Raw genomic sequence first — 24,624 nt, 5'->3', positions numbered from 1 at the left:
ATATATTTTTTATACCGAAAATACCCTTTTTTGTTTTACATATGTATTTATAATTTTAACCTTAAAAAAATGAAAATCCAACTAAAAAAATTCACTCTCTTTCGGTAATCCAACAATCATATGTATTTACAATTTTTTTTTTACCGAAATCAATTTTATTTTCGTAATTTTAGTCAAAAAATAAAAAGGGTATTTTCGGTATAAAAAAAATACATTTTACTGTTTTTACCGTTTTGGTAAAAAAAATTAATTCCGAAAACGGTAAAATTACCGTTTTCGGAAATATTTTGAATAGTGTACCGTTTTGATAAATAAATGAAAAGTTGTGCATGTTTTGGTAAACTGCCGATTTTTAATCCCCACAAACCACACATACTAGGCAAGCTGGTATGAATCAGGAGCTCTCCATGGGCGTGGGATTTGAAGGAAATGCTAGTTAAATTTGATGGAGTTTTGAAGAGTCCTTCTAAACTGACTTCCTTCAGTTTGATGTGACAGTGTTGAGAGAACCATAGATTTTTTTTTGGCAGATTTACCAAAACATGCACAACTTTTCATTTATTTACCAAAACGGTTCACTATAGCAATTAATTCCGAAAACGGTAAATTTACCGTTTTTCGGAATTAATTTTTTTTACCAAAACGGTAAAAACATAAAATGTAATTTTTTAAAACCGAAAATGCCCTTTTTATTTTTTTACTAAAATTACAAAAATAAAATTGATTTCGGTAAAAAAAAATTATAAATACATATGATTGTTGGATTACCGAAAGAGAGTGAATCTTTTTAGTTGAATTTTTCATTTTTTTAAGGTTAAAATTGTAAATATATATGTAAAACAAAAAAAGGGTATTTTCGGTATAAAAAATATATATTTTACTGTTTTTACCGTTTTGGTAAAAAATATTAATTCCGAAAACAGTAAATTTACCATTTTCGGAATTAATTGCTACAGTAAATTCTTTTTTTTCTTGTATCTCGAGGAAAAAAACTATGATTCTCCCAACATTGCCACATCATTGCAGTGTCGAACGAAGTCAGTTTAGCAATTTTCCATTTTCTAATGAACGCATGAAGCAGATTGCCTCAGACGGCCTTTTGAAAGTCTCATATAGAAACATTTCTTAAACATAGATGGACTGGTGAAAGACATCAACCGATCCCTAGGAATCCTGTATTTTTCAATCAATCTTAATCTGTTTCCTTGGACATTAGAGCATTCCCAATGTGAGACAATGTTAGCAATCTGTATTGAGTTGACCTGAAATGCCCCTCAAGTTGAATATAATGCCATTTATTTACTAGGACTATGATTAGACGACATTGAAGAAAGGGTTCTTTTGGTCATTTCAAAGGTCATTCCGATTAGTTTATTTCCGTTAAATTAGGAGGATTCACGTCTTCTATTAACTTCATCAACCGTATATAACCGTTTTTCCTCGCTGACTTGGTCAACGGTAACTCCCTTCTATTATTAGATAGATTCTCTCCTTATTCCACTTCCACCAACACCAAGACAGACACCATATCCTATCATAAAAAAAAATTAAAAAATTAAAAAATTAAAAATTAAAAAATTAAAAAAAAAATTAAAAAATTAAAAAAATCGAAGAATTCGACCCCTTGGAACAGCTGACCATTCCCTTCCGGGAGGTGTCAGATTTCTGGTTAAGCAATGGTCTCTGTTCTTCTCCGGCCATCTATTATCTTCTTTCTTCTTTCTCCTCTGGCATTAGCAGTGTCGGATTCCGACGCTCTCTTAAAACTCAAGAAATCGTTCACCAATGTCGATGGCCTTGAATCATGGAACTCAGATTCTTCGCCTTGCACAATCCCATGGGTTGGTGTCATCTGTTTTAAAGGCATCATCATGGGTCTCCGACTTGAACAAATGGGTCTCTCAGGGGAGATTGATGTCGATGCTCTCATCGGAATCACTGGGCTCCGTAGTCTTAGTTTCATGAACAACTCTTTCTCAGGACCAATTCCAGAATTCAATCGCCTTGGAGCTCTTAAGGCCATCTATTTGTCGGGGAATAAGTTTTTGGGTGAAATACCTTCGGATTATTTCTTGAAAATGGAATCTCTAAAGAAGGTGTGGCTATCCAATAATGAATTTATGGGAGCAATTCCTACATCATTGTCGAAGATTTCACATCTCATGGAGCTACATTTGGAGAACAACCAATTTTCAGCGAAGATTCCTCCAATAGAACAATCTACATTGGTTTCCCTCAACTTGTCGAACAATAAATTGGAAGGTGAAATTCCACTTGGTTTATCAAAATTCAATGAGAGTTCTTTCATGGGAAATATCGGGCTTTGTGGGACACAATTGGGTAAGGAGTGTAATGTGATAGCTGAGGGACCAACGCCAACAATAAGAGGGAGCACAGAAACAGCTCAACCAAGTCATCATGTTCCAGAAATCACGAAAGCAGTGGCATCGATGCTGTTTTTGATTTTGGTGCTTATTGTGCTAGTGATTGCAGCAATTGTAGTTTTGAAGCGGAGAAAGGAGGACTTCGACGTGCTTGGGAGGGAGAACCTTGATGAACCCGTGCAGATGCATGTGTCATCATCGGGTTCAAACCGAAAGGCAGCAGACACAAGCCGAAGGGGAGCAGACTCAAGCCGAAAGGGGTCACAAAATGGTAAGGGAAATGGAATGGGTGATCTGGTGGTGGTGAACGATGAGAAAGGTGTATTTGGATTGCCAGATTTGATGCAAGCGGCAGCTGAGGTATTGGGGAATGGTAGTTTGGGTTCAGCGTATAAAGCGGTGATGACAAGTGGTGTTGCAGTGGTGGTGAAGAGAATGAAGGAGATGAATAGGGTCAGTAAAGATGGGTTTGATGCAGAGATGAGGAGATTTGGAAGATTACGACATCGGAATATCTTGACACCATTGGCTTACCATTATCGGAAAGAGGAGAAGTTGTTAGTCTCGGAATACGCTCCTAAGGGCAGCTTGTTATATCTCTTGCATGGTATGATATAATCATTTTCGTCACCAATAAACCATCTCCTACTTTTATAAGAAAATGATTATTTGATTTGGATCTTAATTACAAGAACCACAATATGATGTATGAAGAATATATATAAATTCCTAAATTAATAAACTCTGAATCTAACTTTGTTTTATTCCAATTTTCATGATAAGATGATCTAGTGTGTCAAATACAAATCTTATTAGAATACCAATATTCATGTTGCCACTGATTCTGTTGCCCTTATCTTGTAATAAACTTGTATTTTTTTGTTTTGTTTAACTGAAGCCTGATGACCTATGGATAACATTATCTTTATAAGGTGATCGAGGAGCTTTCCATGCCGAGCTAAACTGGCCTACCCGTCTAAAGATCATTCAAGGAATCGCTCGTGGAATGGGTTTTCTCCATACAGAACTTGCTTCCTACAATCTTCCACATGGAAATCTCAAGTCCAGCAATGTTCTTCTCGGCCTCGATTATGAACCACTACTTGTGGACTATGGGTTTGTCTCAGTGGTGAACACCAACCAAGCAGCCCAAGCCTTGTTTGCTTACAAAGCCCCTGAATCTGTACAATGCAGCCATGTTTCTCCAAAATGTGATGTGTACTGCCTCGGAATCGTCATTCTCGAGATCCTCACAGGGAAATTCCCTTCTCAATATGTCAACAACGGCACCGGTGGGACTGATATCGTGCAATGGTTCCTATCAGCAATTTCTGAGAACAGAGAAATTGAGTTACTTGATCCAGAGATCGCAAACTCTAGAAATTCACTTGGTTCGATGGAGCGGGTCCTTCATATTGGTGCGGCTTGTGTTGAGCAAAATCCTGACCAGCGACTCGATATGAGAGAAGCCATTAGGAGGATAGAGGAGATACAAGTAGAAGGATTGCAAGAGAGTAGTGAAATCCAATTGTCACAATCAGTAAGAGAAGACGAGTTTTCATCTTCACCTTCTCATGCATTTAATGTGCTAGAGGTCCATGGTGAGCACTCTGCAAGACGATCTGGGTGAGGCATGTGGAATTTTTATAAGAAAAAATCTTCTTTTTCCCTCTTGTAAATTACAAAATGGAAATGAGTAATGACCCTCTCTTCCATCCTTTGCAATGAAAAAAAAAATGCCCTTAAATTATCAGGATGAAGCCTTGTGCTTTATGCTGCTATGAACCAAGCATCTTAAGCTATCGATTTAGATTCACAGGTCAAATACATACGCATTGCACTCTAAATGCAGGTTAAAGGAAAATTAAAAATGAAAAGAAGCAATGCAAATGGGGAACTTCAGTCCACAAAAAACCACTTTGGGTATTATGGTCATTTACGGAAGCGCGATCACATCTTTATCAGAGAATGAGGGTTATATATTGGTCAGTTGGTGAAGGTAGGAGTGGTATCAAGTTGCCTATTGATTTGTCCATTGCTTGGGACATTTTCTATCTATTTAAAAAAGAAAAGGTTCTGATTGTAACTTTTCCTTGGGCGGGCTCCATAATTTCGCCTCTCTATGTCCTCTACAAGCAATTAATGTAGTTTTCTCACTTCTGTAATGTATTTTCTTTGTTTTTTCTCTACTTCTTTTCATGTTGGAAAATTTCCAAATGATTCATAACTGAACTTTTTAATCAAAACGATACCACATTCTCTTATTCCTTACAAAGGTCATATTTAATATCTTTTATTTTTTTCCATTTGAGGTCACTTACAGTATTCTCGATCAGACTTCCAATTCATGATATAGAAGAAGAAATATTTTTGGTTTACGGCAATTGTCTTATTATAATCTTATACATTGGAATTGAAATGAATAGAAGATAGGAGTAGTCATCTTCAGTCCGGGTTTTGGTAATTCTAAAGTCCGTTGTGATCAATAACAATGCCTTACATCAATTATTCTATTCGAGGTCACGATGACATGAGTCCTGTCCACCATCCAAAAATATGTCTAGAACAACATCTAAATTGAGATCTTATAGTTGCTTAGCAAAAACGATCACATTCCAATTTGCATTTTACAGTTCAAACAATAATATCTAAGTTTTCTGTTTGTTTAGAACGATGCTATGTTGTGGTTGCCATCCCTTGTTTTGGCAGCAGAGATTCCTTAGGAGGGATCCATCAAATGATAATCACCTTGCAGATTATAGAAACTTCATGAAGTAGTGAAGGTTTCATAAGAGTACCGTCAGGTATACAAAACAAACCAGGGCTCCTTTCAATGGGTTAGATGCGGCAAACTTTAAAGTCAGAGTTTAAGTACTGTGCTCAAGAGGAGCATTTGGGTTTTCAGACCAGCTGTGATGATTTAAATGTTGGTATTGGTGCAAGTTGAAGGCTATACAAGTCGAGAGGAAGGACAAAAAAGGACACCGGTTGAGATATTGGGAACAGGTTTGAAGACACCTGCTTTAATGGAAGATATGGCTTTAGATAGCATTAACTGGAGTCTGGTTCTTCAATTGTACACATGGGATGGAAGTGCTTCTAAGTTCTAACATCATCTTTTTGGTTTGTAAGCAAGTATTCCTTCACTTTCTCTTAAACTTGATAAGAATGGTGAAAGGTGTCGATAGATTAATTAAAAGTCTTCGATTTAGAATGAATCTTCTCTGATGTTAATTGGTGAAATATTTTGAAATGAAAGTAAATTTGACCACATTGCACACAGATAATCTTAATTCATGGTGCTTGAAAGTTGAAACTATCACTCTGTTTTGGAGAATAATTAATATATATTCTAATGAAAAAGGATTGAAATACCATGTTCTTCATCAAGCAGACAAAAATCTTTGATTTTTTTTTTTCTTCATTCAAAATAGTCAACTAATTTTCATCTTCAAGACCAATCATCTTCAACCTTAAGCTTTCATTTACTTCTACCTTGAAATCTCAACTCAAGATAGGATTTTGGACAAGTAAATCACGTGAATCCAAAAACTAAGAAAAAAAATGAAAAAACCTTTGAAAATGACTTCTTCTTTCTTAAATCCTTTCTTGTAGAATGGAGTCTTTAAAATTTGATTGAGATGTCAAAATTCCAATTTTTGAATGAAAACGATGAGTTCAAACGGTTAGGTGATTCAATCGTTAGAAATGTTACTAAATGTTTTGCCAAGCAACCACCGAAAACTTAAGGAATATTTAGAAAGAAACCCTTCCACGAGGGTCCTTTAAGTAATTTTCCCTTCTTTAATGGAATACTGCAAAATGACCTAACTGCCCTCCTCTTCAATGAAAAATGCTTGAATTTTCTTTCCACGGCCTGTCATTTTTAATCTTGAGTAAACAATCTTCAACTTGAGATTAATCTAACTACTTCAACCTTACAACCTCGAGAACAAGATAGGATTTATGTAGCCAAAGATGGAATTTTGGATAAAAAAATTTCAAGGATTAAGTTGAGGTTAAATAAATATATTTCAAATCTCATAGGGACATTAATGACCTCCACAACCTTGAATTTTTCAAAAGTATCTCTAAAAAGAATTTATTTTCCTTGTTAAAGTTATAAGTTCGTGATAATTTTCGATCCTGAATATTAAAAAAATCCAATGAAGTTTGATGACTTTAATCCCTATTTTTGTGTAATGGATTTTTTTGGTTTAAGAAATTACCAAATTTTTATAGATTCAGAGTATTCAAATTAAGAGATTAGCATTTTAATTTTTTATTTGATAGTTTTTGTTGTAAACAATAGATGTCTTGACCTTTGTTTCCTTTGGTTTCTTGTAATAAATATTACATTATGTGTGCGAAAAATCTAAATGACCTCCACTTCAACCTCCAGCCAAAATCCGTTCATTTTTTTAGAAAAATCAATTGCCGTCAAATTGAAAATTCTTTTAATCTTATTTAGACTCATCTTCAATCAAAGAAAACCATTAATTTAAAAAAATTCTACCCAAGAATTCATCATCTTCAACTTCCCCAAAAATCCTATCTTTGATCTTGAATTTTGATGGTTGAAGGTGATATAATCTACAAAGGTTGTATATTAGAGGCTGAAGACAAGACAGATCCAATTATGGGATTAAAAAAAAAAAACAAAACCCAAAGGAGCAGTTGGAGATTGAAGATGAGGGCATTTAGGACAGTTTTCATTGGTATCTCAGAGAAGAATGCAGTCAAGAGATGTCATCCGTCAGATGACAGATGGGGAGACCATCTCAAATATTCACCAAAACGGTAGGGGTTACTGCACATGGCAACCATCTCACTTCTTAATACTGAGAAGAGACACATAAGGGCCTCTAAATGCCACCGATTTCTGAAGGGGGGTTTTCATCTTACAAGGAATTTGAGTGTCTGGACTGAAATGCCATTTTAATGGGATTTGGACTTTAGAGCAAAAAACTCATCACGCTTCTCCACAAATTGGCCATTGATAGAGAGAAGCTAACAGAAATGTGAGGGAATAAAGATGAGGAATTTAGCTACTTCATCTTCAATGTGACCCAAAAAGAACCTCAGGACCTCAACTACAGGCTCCTTCTGATCAGAACTACCTTCAATTTCCATTAAAAAATAATAATAAATAAAGCACCACTTTTATTCTAAAACACCAAGAGAAATCAGAACATCTTTATACTCAACCCTGTTAAACTATCTCCTCAGAACTGTTACAGATCCTATCGGGGTAAGCAAACTGGGAAAAGAAGATAGAAGAGAGACCAACTTCAGTGTGGAATTTCGAGAGGAAAAAGGAAGAAGCATAGCTCTCTTCCACTGCTTCGGTGGTACCGCGCTAATATTTGCGGAGCACATGACATGGCAAGAACTCACTGAATGAAAATGGCAGGAGCTGGTATGTTGTACAAGTAAATCTTCAATCCAAATCCAGAAACTCCATTCTCTTTCTCATGGAGCCTTTCAGATCTGTAGCATCCCTTTCTGCTTTCTGTGCCTGTACATATTAGAAAATGATGTGAAGTTGTATTAAATAATATCAAAAGCACAAAAATTGCTAATCCGCTAATCTGTATGACTTCAAATATTTAGGTACTTTTTTCCTATCGAAAAACAGGATGGCTGTAAATCAGAAACTTTTCTACCTTCATGGGTGCTATAAATGGCAGAAAGTGATGTCTGATACTATCTACAGAATATCAATTGGGAAAGCAGGTCCCCTGAGGCTTAGACAATTTATTAGACTGAATCTTGTCTCACATATGGAATCAGAAAAGTTCACATAAAAATGTAGAGACACGTAAATGACATGAACAAGTTGTTAGCTATGTCAGTTTGTCGCTCTCCATTGCCACTAGAGAGAGACTACTCATTTGACCTAATTGTTGCACTCCTAGACTACTGATTCATTCTGCTACACACGCACATGACACATCTGTGTTATGACTAACACTCCAAACCAAATAGAAGTAAAGGCATATTCTTCTGTTACTTCTCTGGCACATTATTCTCTAATATTATAACTAAGCAATGCATATGTTATCCATGTCAGCATATTTTACTAAACTAGAAATATACTGTACGCCAACAACTATCATCCATCTACGCAAGCCGACATTCACAAGTATACAAATTGAAGATATTGATAGTCATGTTCAATACAAGCACAAAATGAACGTTCAATGGTAGCACTAACCCTTTTTATCTCTGCAGCTGAGACACGAGTCATATGAGGGGGAAGCTCCTCCCTCTCCAGGTCCTGTCCAATCAAAAGAAATCCAGAGAAAATAACTAGGTTGTAGCTTCGGCAAACAAAAATACCAATAACTGGGGATAACAGATAAGACGTTCTACCAGCTCGCCGATTACAACAACATTTTCCCCACGGATAACATATAGACCTAAGGTAATGTCACAATAAAGATCTCCAACAATCACTCGCTCACATGCACCTTCAAGAACAGCATTTGCTGTGTATGGGAAATAAAAATTCCATTAGCAATCGAAGTGAAAGTAAAACCAGTGAATGAAACTTTAGGAAACAATGAGAGGGGAATCCCACCAAATTGATCAAAAGAACGAAGTATTCCCATGAGTTTTCGACCATCCCGCAGCAAGACGAGAAGTTTCTCTGCAAGGTATATAAACATGTCTAAGAGCCAAAAAATAAAAAGGAACTTTGTGAAACTAGGGAAACATAGAATGAGAATTTGAACCTTAATGCCGTTAACTGGTTGCCAATGAGCCATTACAAACACCAAAAATTGATATGCAGGAGAATTAGGGAAAGTTCTCTGAACAAGCAATGATTATTTATGATACTTGTGGCCAATGAGCCATTTAAACCACAAGCACCATCCATATGAAACTATGAACTAAAATAATGACCAAAAATAATTTAGAAGTTCTTTCACAATAGAATTCCAAGTACATAGAAACTTAAGGAGTACTACCAATTGCTGATTGTTAATATCAAATGTTATTACATAACTAAACCAAGTGGTGACTGTGATCCCTTCATGTGTGGCACATCTATGGCACGGGTAATCAATCAACACATCTTTCCCTAGTGCACAGGTAGGGAGAAGGGCCTCCTCCCAAATTTCAATTGAATTTGGTACAAATATTAAAATATCAGTACTTAACCATGAACGTACAGCTGCAACAACCAGTATGCGTCAGGAACATAGTAGACAATACAGTGTGTGTTCTGTTGATTCAAATTTCACAAAATTATAAAAAGAAAAATAAAATAAAGACAATAAACTTAATAAAAAATATAGTAATTTTTATAACTAGAACAAAAACATAGTCTATCCAACCACGCAATTACAAAAGGGATGCATGCAATTCACCTCTTTAGTATTTCCCGATGTTCCAACTAGCAGCACAATAGCACTCAGCTACACGGAAGAGAGGATACCCCTTTGCCATGTTTGTTAAATATTTTGAACTCAAGGGCCACAATGGTACAGGCACTAGCCATGTTACGATAGTAACCAAGTTCAGATTGGTTTAATTCGGGAAAGATTCAGAGTAACATTGGAAAAATTGGGGATTATAAAATAATGTTTTTAAGCAATACAATAGGTGCATTATGAAGTTAGGTTTCAAGAGATGGAGAGAGGGGGAAGTTAGGGCTGATTCAGTTGACATGGAACACAAAAATATAAATTGGTGAATGGACTGTTAAATTCCATGAATCATCGGGCAACCCCTCATCGCTTAGTTTTTCCTAATTTTGGAAAAAATTCAGAGAATCTTGTAACAATACATGTGGCTAATCTGGAGGGGTAATCTATAAGATGGACAGTCTAGATTGGGCACATTAGCCCTCCATGTGGCAAGTAAAACCCAAGCCACTCAAGTTCAAGTAAGATTTTTATCGCCCCAATAACATATCACCCAGAAAATATCGAGTCTTACATACATGGCAGACCAATTGAATCTCTTGGCCTTCCAAGTTCTACAATCTGAACGTGCAATGAAATGAAACCAAAGCATGCAGAAACGAATTGATAACTAATTCACTATTTACTAGCACAATTCAAAAACACACACAGACGCGCACAGAGAGAGAGAGAGAGGAGAGATTACTGTCAAGATAGCTTGCAAGAGAGGTGGAAAGGAAGATATCTTCTGGGCCTGCCCAAGACATCGATTCGGATTCTCTGTACCACTAACTTTTTCGGTTTCTCAAAAATAGGCGAAAAGTTGTCCAAAACAGAAACAATTTGCATTGGCAGCTCGATTTTTCTCAAATGCCCCTTCACCACTCACACCTAAACAATTTCTTACAAAACCCTAGTTTCAGACTCTACCAGTAAATTTCCAAAACCCTAGATAGAATAACACAAGATTTTTCTTCCGGACTGAAGGATTTAGAAGATATATATAAAACACCCAAATCCAACCAGTCACGAAGCTTTTAAGTAAAAGAAAGACAAATCGAATTAGGGTTTGTTCAGGATTTTCTGAGGACCTTTCTGGGATCTGCGCTCTGCAACTTTCTTTTTGGAAAGGTCTCGTTTTTCCCTTTCAATCTCTTCCTCTCCAACGAGTGTAATTGAGAGAGAGGGAGAGAAACTTTGACCAAGAGAGGGCGGTGGGGCAGATTCGGTGAATCCAGTTTTTAAGTTTTTTTTTTTTTCCTTCCTTCTCACTCTGAACTCTGAAGTCTGAAGGTTTGGCAATTATTAAAGAAGATTCCAATTGCTTGCACTAGTACTCTTTAATCGTGCTGAATGAATGGCAATAATTCCTTTTAAAATTCAATTACAAATTTACTATAGGTGTCATGATTTTATATTACTTTATTAGTTTTTAGCTGTACTTGTCTAAGTAAGAAATTATTGGTGGCGTAAAAATTCTATAAATAGATTTTTAGAATTTTAAGTTTATGTAATTTAGAAACTCAAACTGGTTCTCCCCTCCCAGTTGTGGTTGATATACTCATCAAGGTTACAGTTTGAATACATACATATTTCTAAACCTACAAATTATCTAACGGTTATGGTTACATATATCAATGGATCATTCTTCTTTCATATATATATATATATATATGTTTTAAATATGTGATTCATCACAGCACCTACTGTCATGAATCCATCAGCAAAGATCAAATATATATATATATTTTTTTTGTGGAAAGATGCAATGATCAAATAATTGATTGCATTAAAGTGGTATCAAAGCAGGTTTCTTCCTTTCTGATTTGTGGGCTATGGTCACAAGAACGGATCATACAATGCTTGGCAAATCACACTACTGTCGTCAAAAGAGTTTGAAATGATGTGAAAAAGTTAGGGATGAATTGGTGGAGAAAAAAATAAAATAGAAAATAGACAAAAGAAAAAACAGAAAAGTACAGAAAAGAAACAAAATTGAAGGTTCAATGTGATCAATGAAGCAATACATTATCCAAAACTCAACTTGAGGAATAATGATGCAATTTTTAACCCACAATTCTTTGACTTAAAAAACAATTCAATCTATAGGGGAATAGAGATCCTACGCCTTGTGTACCTAGAGTTTCAACCCAAGACTCACATTGTGGTGGAAGTCGAAGATGTGGGAGCTTGCTTTAGTTGGGAGAAAGTCTGGATTCATTGAACTCATAACAGAAAAAAATCATCAACAGGGAGACATCCACGACTTTTTTTTTTTTTTTTAAAGGGGGTTAAAGACAGTTGCTGTTCCCCAAGTGCCCATATACAATATAGAATAATGATGAATGCACACAGTCTTGGTGCACGAGTGGGTACGTGGCAAGGATTCAGAACCACACATCTTTTTCCTGTGTATCCCGATGAAAATGATCTATGATTCTGTGCTCTTGCCACATACCAAGACTGCGGATTCTTCACGACTCTAAAATATACTCCACTTTTCCTAAGTTAACAAGTAATTGATAGATAGGATTTTTATTATTATTATTACAATTGTATTAAATATGAGTAGTTATTGTGCCTTTAGAACTTCACCCTCATCTACAATACAATCAGTCTTCCTACCCATTCTCCACCTAAAAAAATGTTGATCAACAAACTCAACATTTGAAAGACAAGTTGCATCATACATTTTCAATAACATCAACAAAAGTTAGTGATAGTTCCAATAATTCAAATACACTTAAGGGATTCACAGATATCGGAATACTATATTTGTACAGAAAGAAGGAATACGACAATCTGACAAATTTCTTCAGACAACCCGTTTGGGGATAGTTAATCATTGCTAGAACAACAGCTGAGGCAGCCGAGACATGCCAAGGCAGTGAAAAGCTGTATGAGAACAATGGCACACTGATCATTCATCCGAGAGCAAGAATCGATGCAGCACGTGCAACAGCAGCAATTTCCTAACCTATTGCAACAGTTGGAAGCGGCCTTTACAAAGACCTCCGCTGCTGGTTCTGGTAGTTGGGGTTCTCCAAATCCTGGAGGAATGTTCTCTGCTGTGGCAATCAAGTTACCAAAGCCAATAGTCAAGCTTCGTAACAAAATTATCTTGCGGCCTTTGGAGTCTACCAGCTTCTCCAGGTCAACTTTGTTGGGAACCTGTTTCCATGAATTGTTAAAGAATTTTACGAAGGGTGTATAGATGAAATAAGATGTGTTAAAAGTTAGAATATTAGAAAGGTAGCATAATGGACACCGACTAACCAAATGGCCCTTCTAGACAGAAAAAAGAATGCAATAACAGGGATGCTATCACCGATTGGTCACTCAAGAAAAAGATAAAGAAATAAAGGTCTCAAAGGCCTCTCTTCCATTGCATTTGTTACTTATTATAACCGGGCAGGCATGGAGCTCCACAACGCTCATTCTTCATTAAACTAGTATTCGAACTCGTTGATGAATAAAATGGCTAATCATAGGATAGAATATAGTCAAATCTTTGTGCATGATTGTTTGCTTTTTTATTTTTTACTATGAAAATAATTATCACAAAGGTCTGTTTACATTTACATGGTCGCAAATGCATATTTTCCAGAAAATTATCCCTTTCTTTGCTATCCATCACAAGAGTTCTATAAATAAATTCATTATTTATCTAGCACGACTTGAAATATTTTAGATGAATGGGATACCTCTTGCATCACAACTGATTTGGTGGCTTGTTTCTCTCTGTCGGTCTGAAGTATTATCATACGGGTATACTCCGAAGGAACACCGGTTTGTATACTCATTTTAACCACCTGAGAGATAAGAGGAAACAGCATTTATTATATGAGAAAAACTCAAACCAGTACAGCAGAAAGGAGGAGATTACTCTCCCCATGTGTAAAAATCAGAAGCCTATGATCCCAAACATCAGAAGTTGATTCATATAGCCCAGAATATGTGCCATCTCTGGAGCTCATAAAAAATGGTGAATCCATTGATTCATATGTAAAAATCAGAAGCCTATGATCACAAACATCAGAAGTTGATTCATATAGCCCAGAATATGTGCCATCTCTGGAGCTCATCAAAAAATGGTCCGAATCCATTGGGTGTGTGCAATGTGAAAGATATGTTTAGAATAGCTTATATAGCACGTCTATCCTTATTGTAGCTATTTAGCAACATATTATTTATAGTTTTATATAAAATATTTATTTTTTGAACATTTCTTTATTTACAACAATCAGATTTAATTATTCAATCAAACTCTCTTAACAATTTTTAAAACATTGAGAAACAAACCTTCTCCTCAAGTTGTTTACTTTGAGAAAACCATGCTTGAGCAGTGAGTTGATCTATTTGTCTCTTGACAAATACCTGTGCAGAATGAAAGAGGAAAAAAAAAAGGAAAATTAGAAGAGATATTTACTTTCTAGACAAAACTGAATGAAACAATATTAGGTGAAATGATCTGCCTCAGAGAAAATTAGAGATTTACTTTTAGACAAAACTTAAGGGAATATCGAGTCCAAAAGTTAACACCTTACTTTGTCAAGAGGGATGTCCTTTGCCTTCTGCACTTTCAAGTCTATTACAAAATTGGACATGTTTGCTAAGATACCTCTAGCTCTAAGGGTGTCAGGAAAATCCCCTTGATATCTGCCCGATACAATCAGAGGGCTTCCGGATGAAAGGTCTGGAATGTGGACGGGATAAATCTACCAAGAAAAATAAGTCACAAATGAGACAAAAAAGAAATCAATCCTGCTTAAACAAATTCCAAAAATCACTTTAGCATATTTTTTTAATATCAGCAGTTGGTTGATTACAAACTTTCATGGAGAATGACAAAGGATACATAATCGTGATAGACAAAAAATGCAGCAGTATTGCAAACAGATAAAATAATGTTTACTTATTAGATCAGATTGCAAATCGCCTTCCTTCATAGCTTGATTACTTTGCTATCAGAAAAGTAATCAAGCTACAAAAATTGCATCCTTGAAATTATCATAGAAAAATATCAATTAACTCCCAGGAGCAGAAATATATCTAAATACCCAAGATATGGCGTATAAGAAGAATCAAAAGAGAGATATCAAACTATAACCAGGTGCAGGGGCGGAGCCAGGATTTTCTTGTAGTGGGGGCAAACTATGGTTAGTTGTATAGTTGAAGAACTTGAAGATGAATGGTTTTTGAGAGAAATTAAGAGGTTTTTGGTTAGAAGTTGAAGAAAAGGATATTTAGGTCATTTCCAATTAGTATATGAGAAGGCCCGATCAAGAGGCAATGTCATCAACAAAAAATTGAAGGGGGGGGGGGGAATTGGAGGGAGGTGAGGGAGTGGGGACAAATGGGGCATGTAATTAGTTGAAAATATAGGGGTGTCTCAAAGTTCTGTGGGGGCAATTGTTCCCACCAGCTCCTTACTAGCTCCGCCCCTGACTATGTGAACATATGCGCATGACATTGTCTGAAACAATGCAGAAAAATAAACAAAGGATATAATAATATAGAAACCGTTAGATGGTCCACTTCTTTGAGTCAAATCAAATCTATAATAACTGGATGGCTTTAACAAGCTTCAGTAAAGCTTACATAAATAAAACGAGTAAAGAGAAGAAAACCTCAAGTGCAGCAAGATGCTCAAAACTGTCGATCGCTATATTTGCAAGAATGGCAGATGACGCTGTAGTAAATAATCTTTGCATTTGAGCATCAATTGAATCTGGCCAAACACAAAGGCAAACTGAAAGCCTTAAGTTTACCAAATTGGAAGCCCTTATCATGCTACATTGCCTTTTATTGTTTTATGGTAATAAGATACATGTTCAATGTTTAAAGAATCACATTTTAGCAAATCAAACTCTCTAGAAATTACAGAAATAATTTTTTAAGGTAGTCAGTAAAGGGAATCCTCAATTAAAAACCTGGACCTAAGAAAATAAGGGGCTTAGGCCAACCTAAAGGGAAGGTCTATGATGTGTTTAGATTAGAGTAACCAAGTTCACAGTGAAGTATAAAACTTCACCAAGCAATTTAAAGTAAGCCAACAAGATCTAATTTTAATCCCCATAAAAATGTCCTAACATCAGATTAAGAAGTTTTTGGGATTTGTTGAAGAAGGATAAGAAGAAAAGAAGAGAATTTTGGAGAGCAAGGCCTTTTTCATGCACAGATATCCATAAGTGAATAGCAGAAAACATAATATATAATAGACAAGCATAATGGAAAATATGAAACTACGTTCCCATTTTCTAACAGATAAACCAAGTCTAAATACAATGAGCCTAAGAACTTTAAACTTTATTGACCTGCCATTATTAATTTTTTATAGGTATAAAATTTGATCGGTGCTGGCAGGCATTGAACCCAGGTCGATGGAATCATCACCCAAAGACTTTACCAACTACGGTAGCTGGCACCTGCAACCTGCCATAATTATAAATTGTGTTCTGGAGTAAGGCTTTGATTATGAGGGTACGTAGTGATCATCCATCTCATCAAGCATGTTGATCTATAGAGATGCAGACAGACACAGATGAAAAAGAGTATGAATTCCATGTGAGTTGAGTTATATTCATTTCTCAAAAAATTTGTCTTAACCAACTTTTATGTAGATAACACCAGATTAGAATCTAATTTGAAAATGTTGCCAGCCCTACCTGAAGCTCAAAATGAGTACTTATAACAAAAGTATTTGTATAAAAGAGCAGAACTGACCTGCATCATATGCAGCATCATAATAACCTCTGCCAATTAGTGCTAGCTTTCGCAAGAAATGATGATTACAGTATGTACCTGGAATTTTAATTTTATTTTCGCTTACACAAGTGTCAGTTGGAAGAAAAAAATGAACCATATCACTTACAACTATAGAAATATAAAAGAATGAGTTAGCACCGAAATTTCTGGAAGCATCATAAATTGAATGCATGTGTGTGCATGGGAGTGATCAGGAGAAATAACAAATTTGAAGGACATTAATTAAAAACCAAGCAGAACAGATTATGTATCAATGAAGTGGTTTTCTTGACAGTTAATGATTCTCTTTGCATTAGGCATTTTCATAAGAGATCAATTTTTTTTGGTAGTCCACACATTAAATCCCTAAATGCTTTGTCATAGTGGCAGTTCAAGTCAAAATGGCAATGTCAAGAAATACTTGTTGAGGAGTTTATTTCTCATAGATTATCACTGAAAGTTACTAAAGAAGGATTTTTTTTTTCTAACATCAACAGCTGGTCCGATTGGAATGATTTTATTTCAAAACAATTAAGTTGAAAGCCTCAAGACCATGGTCGAGCTAGTGGGTTACCGAGCATGAAATATAACCTTCTTAGTATCATCAGCTGATGCCTCCAGAATGATAAGATGAAACTTCAGAAAATTATGAAATGCAATTTCACCATCATGTAAATAATTAGGGAGATTAAATAGAGTTTTTTTTTTTTTGTCAATTCTTTTGGAAGTCAAGGATCAGTACTACTGCATCAAGTAAGATACATAACATCCAGCTACTCTTGAGCTATTTGACAAATGACAAATGGAGTGGTCAAACATGATAAACCGACAAAGAGGAATACATGGCATAACAGGAATTGGATCAATTTTTTGACCTGGAGAGCAACCTGACAAACATGGACTGAATGACCCTTGATACAAGCGAAGGCAAATCTAGCATATTAGCACATGTCCACCAAAGACAGTAGTTTCCAACTATAGTGATTGTCACTCACTATAGTATGAGCGACGTAGGCCCTCAAAAGACTCTATGAGGAAGAGGCACCAGGGAAGCATTTGGAGGAGTTACCTGGAGAGCCATGGTTTGGCACAGGTGTTGCCTTTTGCACTGAATGACCATATGCCAGCACCTTCTCCCAGTGGCACTAAAATGAAATCAGTACCAAAGCTGACACTGACCATTGATCTCAGAGAAGCGAGGAAGGAAGCTAGACATCATTCACTCTCACCTATAATCCCTAGTGTTTTTCCTCATCAAAATGCATGCTGGCGCGCATACACACATAATATAACATGATTTTGACAAGTCCAGAAGATCCTAAATTTCTACAAAGTAAAGATCTGCAGTGTTTTACTTTTTTCTTCACATTCATGGAGAGTGCCATAAATATGATCACCAAGAATCCCAGTTAATAATCTTACATTGCAAATGAAGTCATGACATGTTCAAAGTGTTCCCGAATCACTTATATAACAAGTACAATGCAACAAACATGCTTCATTAATTAAAAATTTACATGCCAATCATACTTTTCAATAGAAGTAGGAAAAAACAGACAGATTATTGTATATATAAAAAAGTGCTTCTGCATAAATTTGTATCAAGTTTAACCTTGTCAAAAAACCAATAACCACATTGAAGAGGATAGAATTAGAATAGTTCCCAGCCATGGAACCTAAACAACAGACTCCATACCTACGCCAAAAGTAGAAATACGCAGAGACACAGTTCCTCCATTTTTCATATGATTCTTCATAACATCACAAATCTGCCTTTCATCTTCAACAGTCCCATCAGTAACGAGAAAAATTAGAGGAATTGAATCACAAGTATTGGACAGCATCTCTATTGCCTGAGAAAAAGCACAAAGGGAAACAAGAACCATAGATGTTTCCTGTTAGAGTTGATGTCACAGAAGGGTTGTGTTGAGAACATGAACAATTTGTTTAAAAGAAATGGGTACAGTATGAAGAAAAATAATGCATCATTTATTTGAAAGTGTGAGTGTGTTGGGGGGGTGGGGGCGCACGATGGTTGGCATATATAACTCAATATGAATACAACATGGTTGGCATGCACATTGATCAAAACCATCCATTTGATGGGAGTACCATACCAGATGATCTCAATCAACCACTCTTGTTTGGGCAGTGAATAAGATCCAAAAAGTTGATCAATACAGGTACAACCATTCAGAACTATTTAATTTTATTATAAACTGATTGGTGCATAGAGATGTAACTCATCATTATTCTTAGAGGCAGAAACTTGTTTTCATTTTTTACATAAGTAACACCACACCATATGTCCTCGTACATATATACAAGAGTATGGTCGAGCACCAACTACTCCATTCCAAATACAGGCAGGAAATTAAGGGACCAAGAAACATAATCAGTAATTTTATGGGCAAATCAACAAAAGAATAGTTGAGAAGGAGGCTATACCTGACTTAGGGGCAGCAATATGTTTGTACCACCTCCAGCAATGAAGTTTATGCTTAACCATTGAATGGCATTTTCAATTGTTTCCTTGGTAGCTGGTTCCACGGACGATGAGAATAAGTAACTCTCTCCATTGAAAGCTATTATGTTAAAAGAATCCTCTGAATTGAGCTTAGAAAGGGCCGCTGAAAGTGCATTCTTCGCATTCTCAAGGGGCCTTCCTCGCATGCTTCCACTAATATCAACAAGAAATACTACTTGCTTTCTGAAAGCCTATCAGATTCATTAGAATGAGATAGGGAAATTCTAACAAACAAAAGACTAAAATGAAGAATCGTATGAAGAATTTAAAAAAAAAAATAGAGTGGGCAATTGATAATGACAGTAATACAAACCATTTAGTGAAATAGTTTTCTTAAGAAGTGATAATAGAGCCTAAATCAGTATAGCAAATTTTTTTTTTTTTTTTTTGGTTAAAGTGTAAAATTTTATTGCAAAGGGGAGAAGAAAGAAAATACAAAAGAAGGAGGCTGAGGTAGCCCCCAAGCGAAAGCTACGAAGATCTACAAAGCCGAAGAAAACAACAGAACAACCAAAGAAAACAAAAAACAAAAAACAAAAAAACACTAAGAAAAACACAAAGAATCCGATCCAAACACAAAATCATCAAAAGAGAGCCCCGCAAAATCTATGCTCAACTTCAACCAAACTGTTAGGTTGAATAACAACATAACCAAACTAGAAAGTATGCATTATCCAAGAAAATTGGGAGTGCAGTAATTCCTCCCTTATTCCATGACATAAGAATGTAGTTAGGTTTACAGACAAATTAAAGTATACAAGGTTTGACTCAGTGGTGGTTTCTCACATTCTGGAGCTCCAGTTTACACTCACAAAATACTTCTATAGTATGTTGAATTATGGTTAGAATAGGGAGGTTACAACATTTTACTTTGTTTAAAAAAATGCCAATTGAGAGCTTTGTATGCACAATTTCCTTCACAGAATGTAGCAAAAAGCCATTAATTCTGCAGGAATAGTCTTGTGGAACGAAAGTGAACCATGTTTATTGATGAATTATTAAGATGTAAACTTTCCAAAATATATACAAAAATGTGTGTTACATATTTTGTTTTAGGGAAAATTACTAAAAGAGAATTAAATATTTTAATATTTACAAAAAAGAATCTATTTTTTCAAAAATTACCAAAAACGAATCAAATCGCTGGATGGTCCAGTGTTTTAATAACTTGCTGGACCGTCAAATGTTTTAAATGGAGGCTAAATTGCCGGGGTGTTAAAGCAAGCTATTAAAACACTGGACAGTCTAGCGTTTTAATCATTCGGAGGGCAGTTTTGGTAAAGCAATGTATTTTAAAACATTAAAACGCTGGACAGTCCAGCACGTTACTAAAACACTGGACTGTCCAGCGACTTAATTCGATTTTGGTAATTTTTTAAAAAATTGATTCTTTTTTGTAAATATTAAAATATTTAACCCTCTTTTAGTAATTTTCTCATTGTTTGATCTTTACAATTCTTACATTTGCAGGAGTGCAGAATAAAGTAAACTTCAAATATGATTGTATTCACTACTATAAGTACTCTTCTACTTTCATTACCCACATCTTTTTGTCCTTATTCATTATCATTTTCTCTGTTATTTTTAAATATCGCCATTCAACTATATCTTAGGCCATATCGTCAATTAATGCATAGTATGCATGTGTATCTCCTATCTTTCCTTGCAACCTACATTCACATCATATTTGACCTTCCTCACACCCATGATTCAAAATTCCAAGCCATTTCAGAAGGTTTCAATGGAACATTCCAGTTTTGGCCAAAACCAAAACAAAACATTGAATAATTTGGGAATGCTTCAATGTCTTAGAATGTTTCATGGTGTTTTGATGGAGACTTTTTCAGTTTTTCTCCTGATCCAAACATTTTCTCAAAACGAGCTTTTGAACCTTAGTCAACCTTTTTAGAGCCATCGACTTGCACCAAATTACAAAATAAGAATGTTGTTGCGTACCTTCCAAAAAAAAGAATATAGGAAGATGGTCACATCAGGTTCACAACCAGTGTAAAATAGTGCCAATCACCAAAACATGGATCCATCTTTGCCCTTTGGCTATATTCATTCTTTTTTATCAATTAGTTCAACAAATTCAGATTTTTTCCTACATTCCAAGGGCACATCATTTTTAGGATTTTTGACAAGGCCAACACCCACCCACCCTCCCACAATATTCATTCTTTTTTGTCAATTAGTTCAACAAATTCAGATTTTTTTCCTACATTTCAAGGGCACATCATTTTTAGGATTTTTGACAAGAACCACACCCACCCACCCTCCCTCTCCTTTTTAATTTTTCATATATTTCATTCCCAATTAAAAATTTTAAGAAAAAATAATTGAGTTAATATAACTGAAAATCTTAGATTCTAGTACACGTGCAGGGTAGTGTATTCTAAAGCACAATGCCTCAAACCTCGCACTCATGTTGAACACTGACACGTGTCCATGTCCTTGTTACATAGGTTATTACTATCCAATTCAGGATTGCACTGCCTGATCAAGACCTCAGGATCTTTCTTTCTCTTTTTTTTAAACATTGATTTACATCTTGCCTCCGACATAACTAACAACCAACTTAAAATTTTTAAGAAAATAGATAGTGAAAAATGTAGTTGTCGTTGATCGATATTAATTTCAGTTTCCACATTTCAACATCAATGTAAATGGTCATGGCTTGAGGTATTGACATAAAGCACGTAATGTGTATGCCATCATTGCCATTATCATCATCAGAACCTTATCTGAACAAACTAGGGTAGCTTATAGTGTATATACCATATTCAAGGAATAGTCCCACAATTGAATAGATCATACGTTAATGAATGCACTTCAAATCTACTTGGAAAACAGAATGCAAATAAACGAATGCTATATAATACTATAGAAGGACAGAATATTATGATATTAGAGAAAAAAAAAATGCACTGTCACACCTTTCTACTCGGGTTATTTCCTGGAAAAAGGTACAAGCAGAACATCTCCCTTTGATCAAAATCATGAACAGATGGAGATTGTAAGATCAACCCACCGAATATGTCACTTGAAGAAACCTGCAAACATTTAGACAGCCAGGGAATTAAGTTCGATTCTCCATCCATCTCAAGTATCACAATATTAAGTATATCTGTATTATAAAAATAAAAATAAAAATAAAAACTTCGGTCCTAGAAAAATAGGAAACAAAGTTTATGGTGACAATAACTATCATGTCTTACCAGAAATGAAAAATGAAAGTCAGTGTTTGACCATGAAATAACATCTGCTTCATATGAGAAACCCAATTTTCCAGCTTGGCGCCTTATTTCCTGGCAAACAGAGCAATGGTGCCACTTGATTAAGTTATGGAATTTCATACAAAAAATTCAATCGAAACTCCATCCTAAGGCTCACCTTCAAAGGATGACTAGTTGTTTTGCATAAAAGTTCTGCTCCACTACCAGAATTCACATTCAAATGTATCTTTTCTCTTTTGGAAACTCTCTTTCCAGCAGGACTTACATACTCAGGAAAGCTAAACGGTATGCTGAGGGAGAACTGACCGGCATTGTATAATAATTTTTGAGACCAACTGACTTTAACTGAAAGATTGGACCCTCCAACAACCTAGGAGTAGCAGTAACATATAGATATTTATGATCAAAAGGGAAAATCAACAAAAACTCAAGAATCAACTTGAATTCCATAGAATGAAACATGTAGTTACCTGTGGTAACATAAAGGTAAATATATGTGGTTTGAATAAAAAGCCTCCATCTTCAGCTTTTGCTACTTTTTCCATATCTGTGTTTTCTTCCAAGGCAATCAGTTGAGTGGAATATAATCTTCCAGGAACATCAACCTCAACACCTAGAATTGAACCCTGTTAAGCAAATCATACTTTCTTGAGAACAAGTCATAATCAAGGATTGAATTTAAAATGTAAAGCAAACTGAAATAAAACAGCAATACAACTAGTTATATTTAGAATGTTGAAAAATCATGAACAAATCCCTATCACCAGGGGGAGAAATATATGGTGTACTTCCATTATCAGTTTAGCTAAAGAAGTCCCCTCCTCCCCTGACTGTAGACCAGAGATCACACACAAGGTGGAGGGAGAGGGACCCATCATTTGACAGGTCTGAACTAGGAGATACAGTTCCTTCAGGGTGACAACGAGTAATGGAAAATCAGACCAACCTTAGAAAACTTATGCATAGTGGAATCTCATTTCACACAAAAATTCCAATACTCAAATTTGTATATAACTAACCAGAGTCATAACTATAATGTGAGTGTAAGTAAGGATCTGACAACAAGACTTAATCCTTGAATGCTAGTCTAATAAAATAACAAATTACAACACATAACAACATAATAAAGTATTATGGTATGTACTATCAAGTAACGACTAAAAAATCTCCCTTGTGAACCACACAACGCAACTCTTCACCAAAATGCCATTTCACTAGCAATTTCTCAAGCTCACTGCAACAATGGTTACACAAGCAAAAAAGCAATCTTATTCTGTTTTGATCTTCTTGGCCAACTACTTTCATTCATCCATTTAAATTGTATGATTCACTCAAGTCCAACAATACTCCTATTAGTGTTAGCTCAAAACAGACTTGGATCTGTGATCGATATTTTAGACCTCAAGCACTAATGATTACTTGCTAGCAAGAGCCAAATAAATAAAATAAAATAAAAAAATCTTAGTGTGGCTAGGTATGGGAGTGTTTCTCCTCCAGTCATTTGGCATCGCTTTTGAACTTTTAATCATTTTATTTATGAGAAATCATCGTTGATTTCTTTTCTTTTTTTCTAAGAACTCAAGATTGATTCTAACAATTTTAAATTATGCATTTATTATAACTATACCTAACTATTTCAAAGTGATAATTTCAAATTTGAAATTATAAACGCACCTGATCCCCCATTGGAATCACGATTCGGCAATCGCAGCTACGGCTTCCCATAACACAGTGAACACGCCACGATGCACTCACAGTTACAATGGCTGTATCCAAATAACAACCTGCTTCAATCTCAATTCCATTCATTTGAAGAGGAATCAAAGCTGGTGAATCACAGCGTCCATGAACGTGAGGCTGGTAGCTCGGAAGATCAGGATTATCGACGATTGAAGGATCATAGATCACCGCGTAAACCATAGGAGCTGTTGGTATGTGCGAGTGCGGGGATTTATCCATCGCAGCTGGTTTCGGTGGAGAAACCGATCGATCTTTCCCAAAGTAAATTCGTTTCGAAAGCTTCAATCCATCTTCGACAGATTTCACGAACTCGTCTGCCATGATCAAGTTTCCTGGCAAAATGTTTCAGCCAAGAAAAAACTGATTGCTCTCTTGGCCTCTTGGGAGGATCAGAGTTAGGGTTTAAGGAAGGAAGGAATGAGAAAGAAATTTGAAAGAGCGGAAGCAGATAAGAAGACGGATGAGATTTCTCAGAATCGCTTTCAAATCAATTTCCCCGCGTTGGTGACGCCACGTTTTTAGATACAAGGAAGACGGACAACCTAAGAGCTCGTTACGCCCGAGAAGCTTTGAGAGGC

At 35.7% G+C, this 24,624-nt stretch overlaps 3 protein-coding genes across 3 annotated transcripts; 1 reads left to right on the top strand and 2 right to left on the bottom strand.

Annotated features, from left to right (window-relative positions):
• The first annotated feature begins 1,586 nt into the window (after positions 1-1,586).
• On the top strand, positions 1,587-4,573 carry LOC147412240 (pollen receptor-like kinase 3). Its single transcript, XM_086458061.1, has 2 exons — positions 1,587-2,991; positions 3,317-4,573. Exons 1-2 carry the CDS (start codon positions 1,677-1,679, stop codon positions 4,012-4,014), a joined length of 2,013 nt encoding a protein of 670 aa, XP_086314187.1. The 5' UTR covers positions 1,587-1,676; the 3' UTR covers positions 4,015-4,573.
• Positions 4,574-7,488: 2,915 nt separating this feature from the next.
• Positions 7,489-11,124, bottom strand: LOC147412239 (sm-like protein LSM1B). The gene is made up of 6 exons (XM_086458049.1): positions 10,888-11,124; positions 10,503-10,687; positions 8,968-9,036; positions 8,760-8,875; positions 8,602-8,664; positions 7,489-7,902 (listed from the first exon to the last, which is right to left on the bottom strand). The coding sequence occupies exons 2-6, from the start codon at positions 10,561-10,563 to the stop codon at positions 7,825-7,827; spliced, it is 387 nt and encodes a 128-aa protein (XP_086314175.1). The 5' UTR covers positions 10,564-10,687; positions 10,888-11,124; the 3' UTR covers positions 7,489-7,824.
• Positions 11,125-12,462: 1,338 nt separating this feature from the next.
• LOC147412238 (uncharacterized) lies at positions 12,463-24,624 on the bottom strand. Its single transcript, XM_086458037.1, has 13 exons — positions 23,981-24,624; positions 22,777-22,932; positions 22,464-22,676; positions 22,289-22,378; positions 22,007-22,123; positions 18,992-19,261; positions 18,240-18,396; positions 16,523-16,600; positions 15,427-15,527; positions 14,344-14,514; positions 14,099-14,173; positions 13,501-13,608; positions 12,463-12,967 (listed from the first exon to the last, which is right to left on the bottom strand). The coding sequence occupies exons 1-13, from the start codon at positions 24,365-24,367 to the stop codon at positions 12,635-12,637; spliced, it is 2,256 nt and encodes a 751-aa protein (XP_086314163.1). The 5' UTR covers positions 24,368-24,624; the 3' UTR covers positions 12,463-12,634.

The sequence above is a fragment of the Akebia trifoliata genome, chromosome 1, assembly GCF_017979445.1.
Source record: "Akebia trifoliata isolate Shusen 1 chromosome 1, ASM1797944v1, whole genome shotgun sequence".
NCBI classification, from domain to species: Eukaryota; Viridiplantae; Streptophyta; class Magnoliopsida; order Ranunculales; family Lardizabalaceae; genus Akebia; species Akebia trifoliata.
This window is presented reverse-complemented; position numbering and strand designations above follow the sequence as displayed.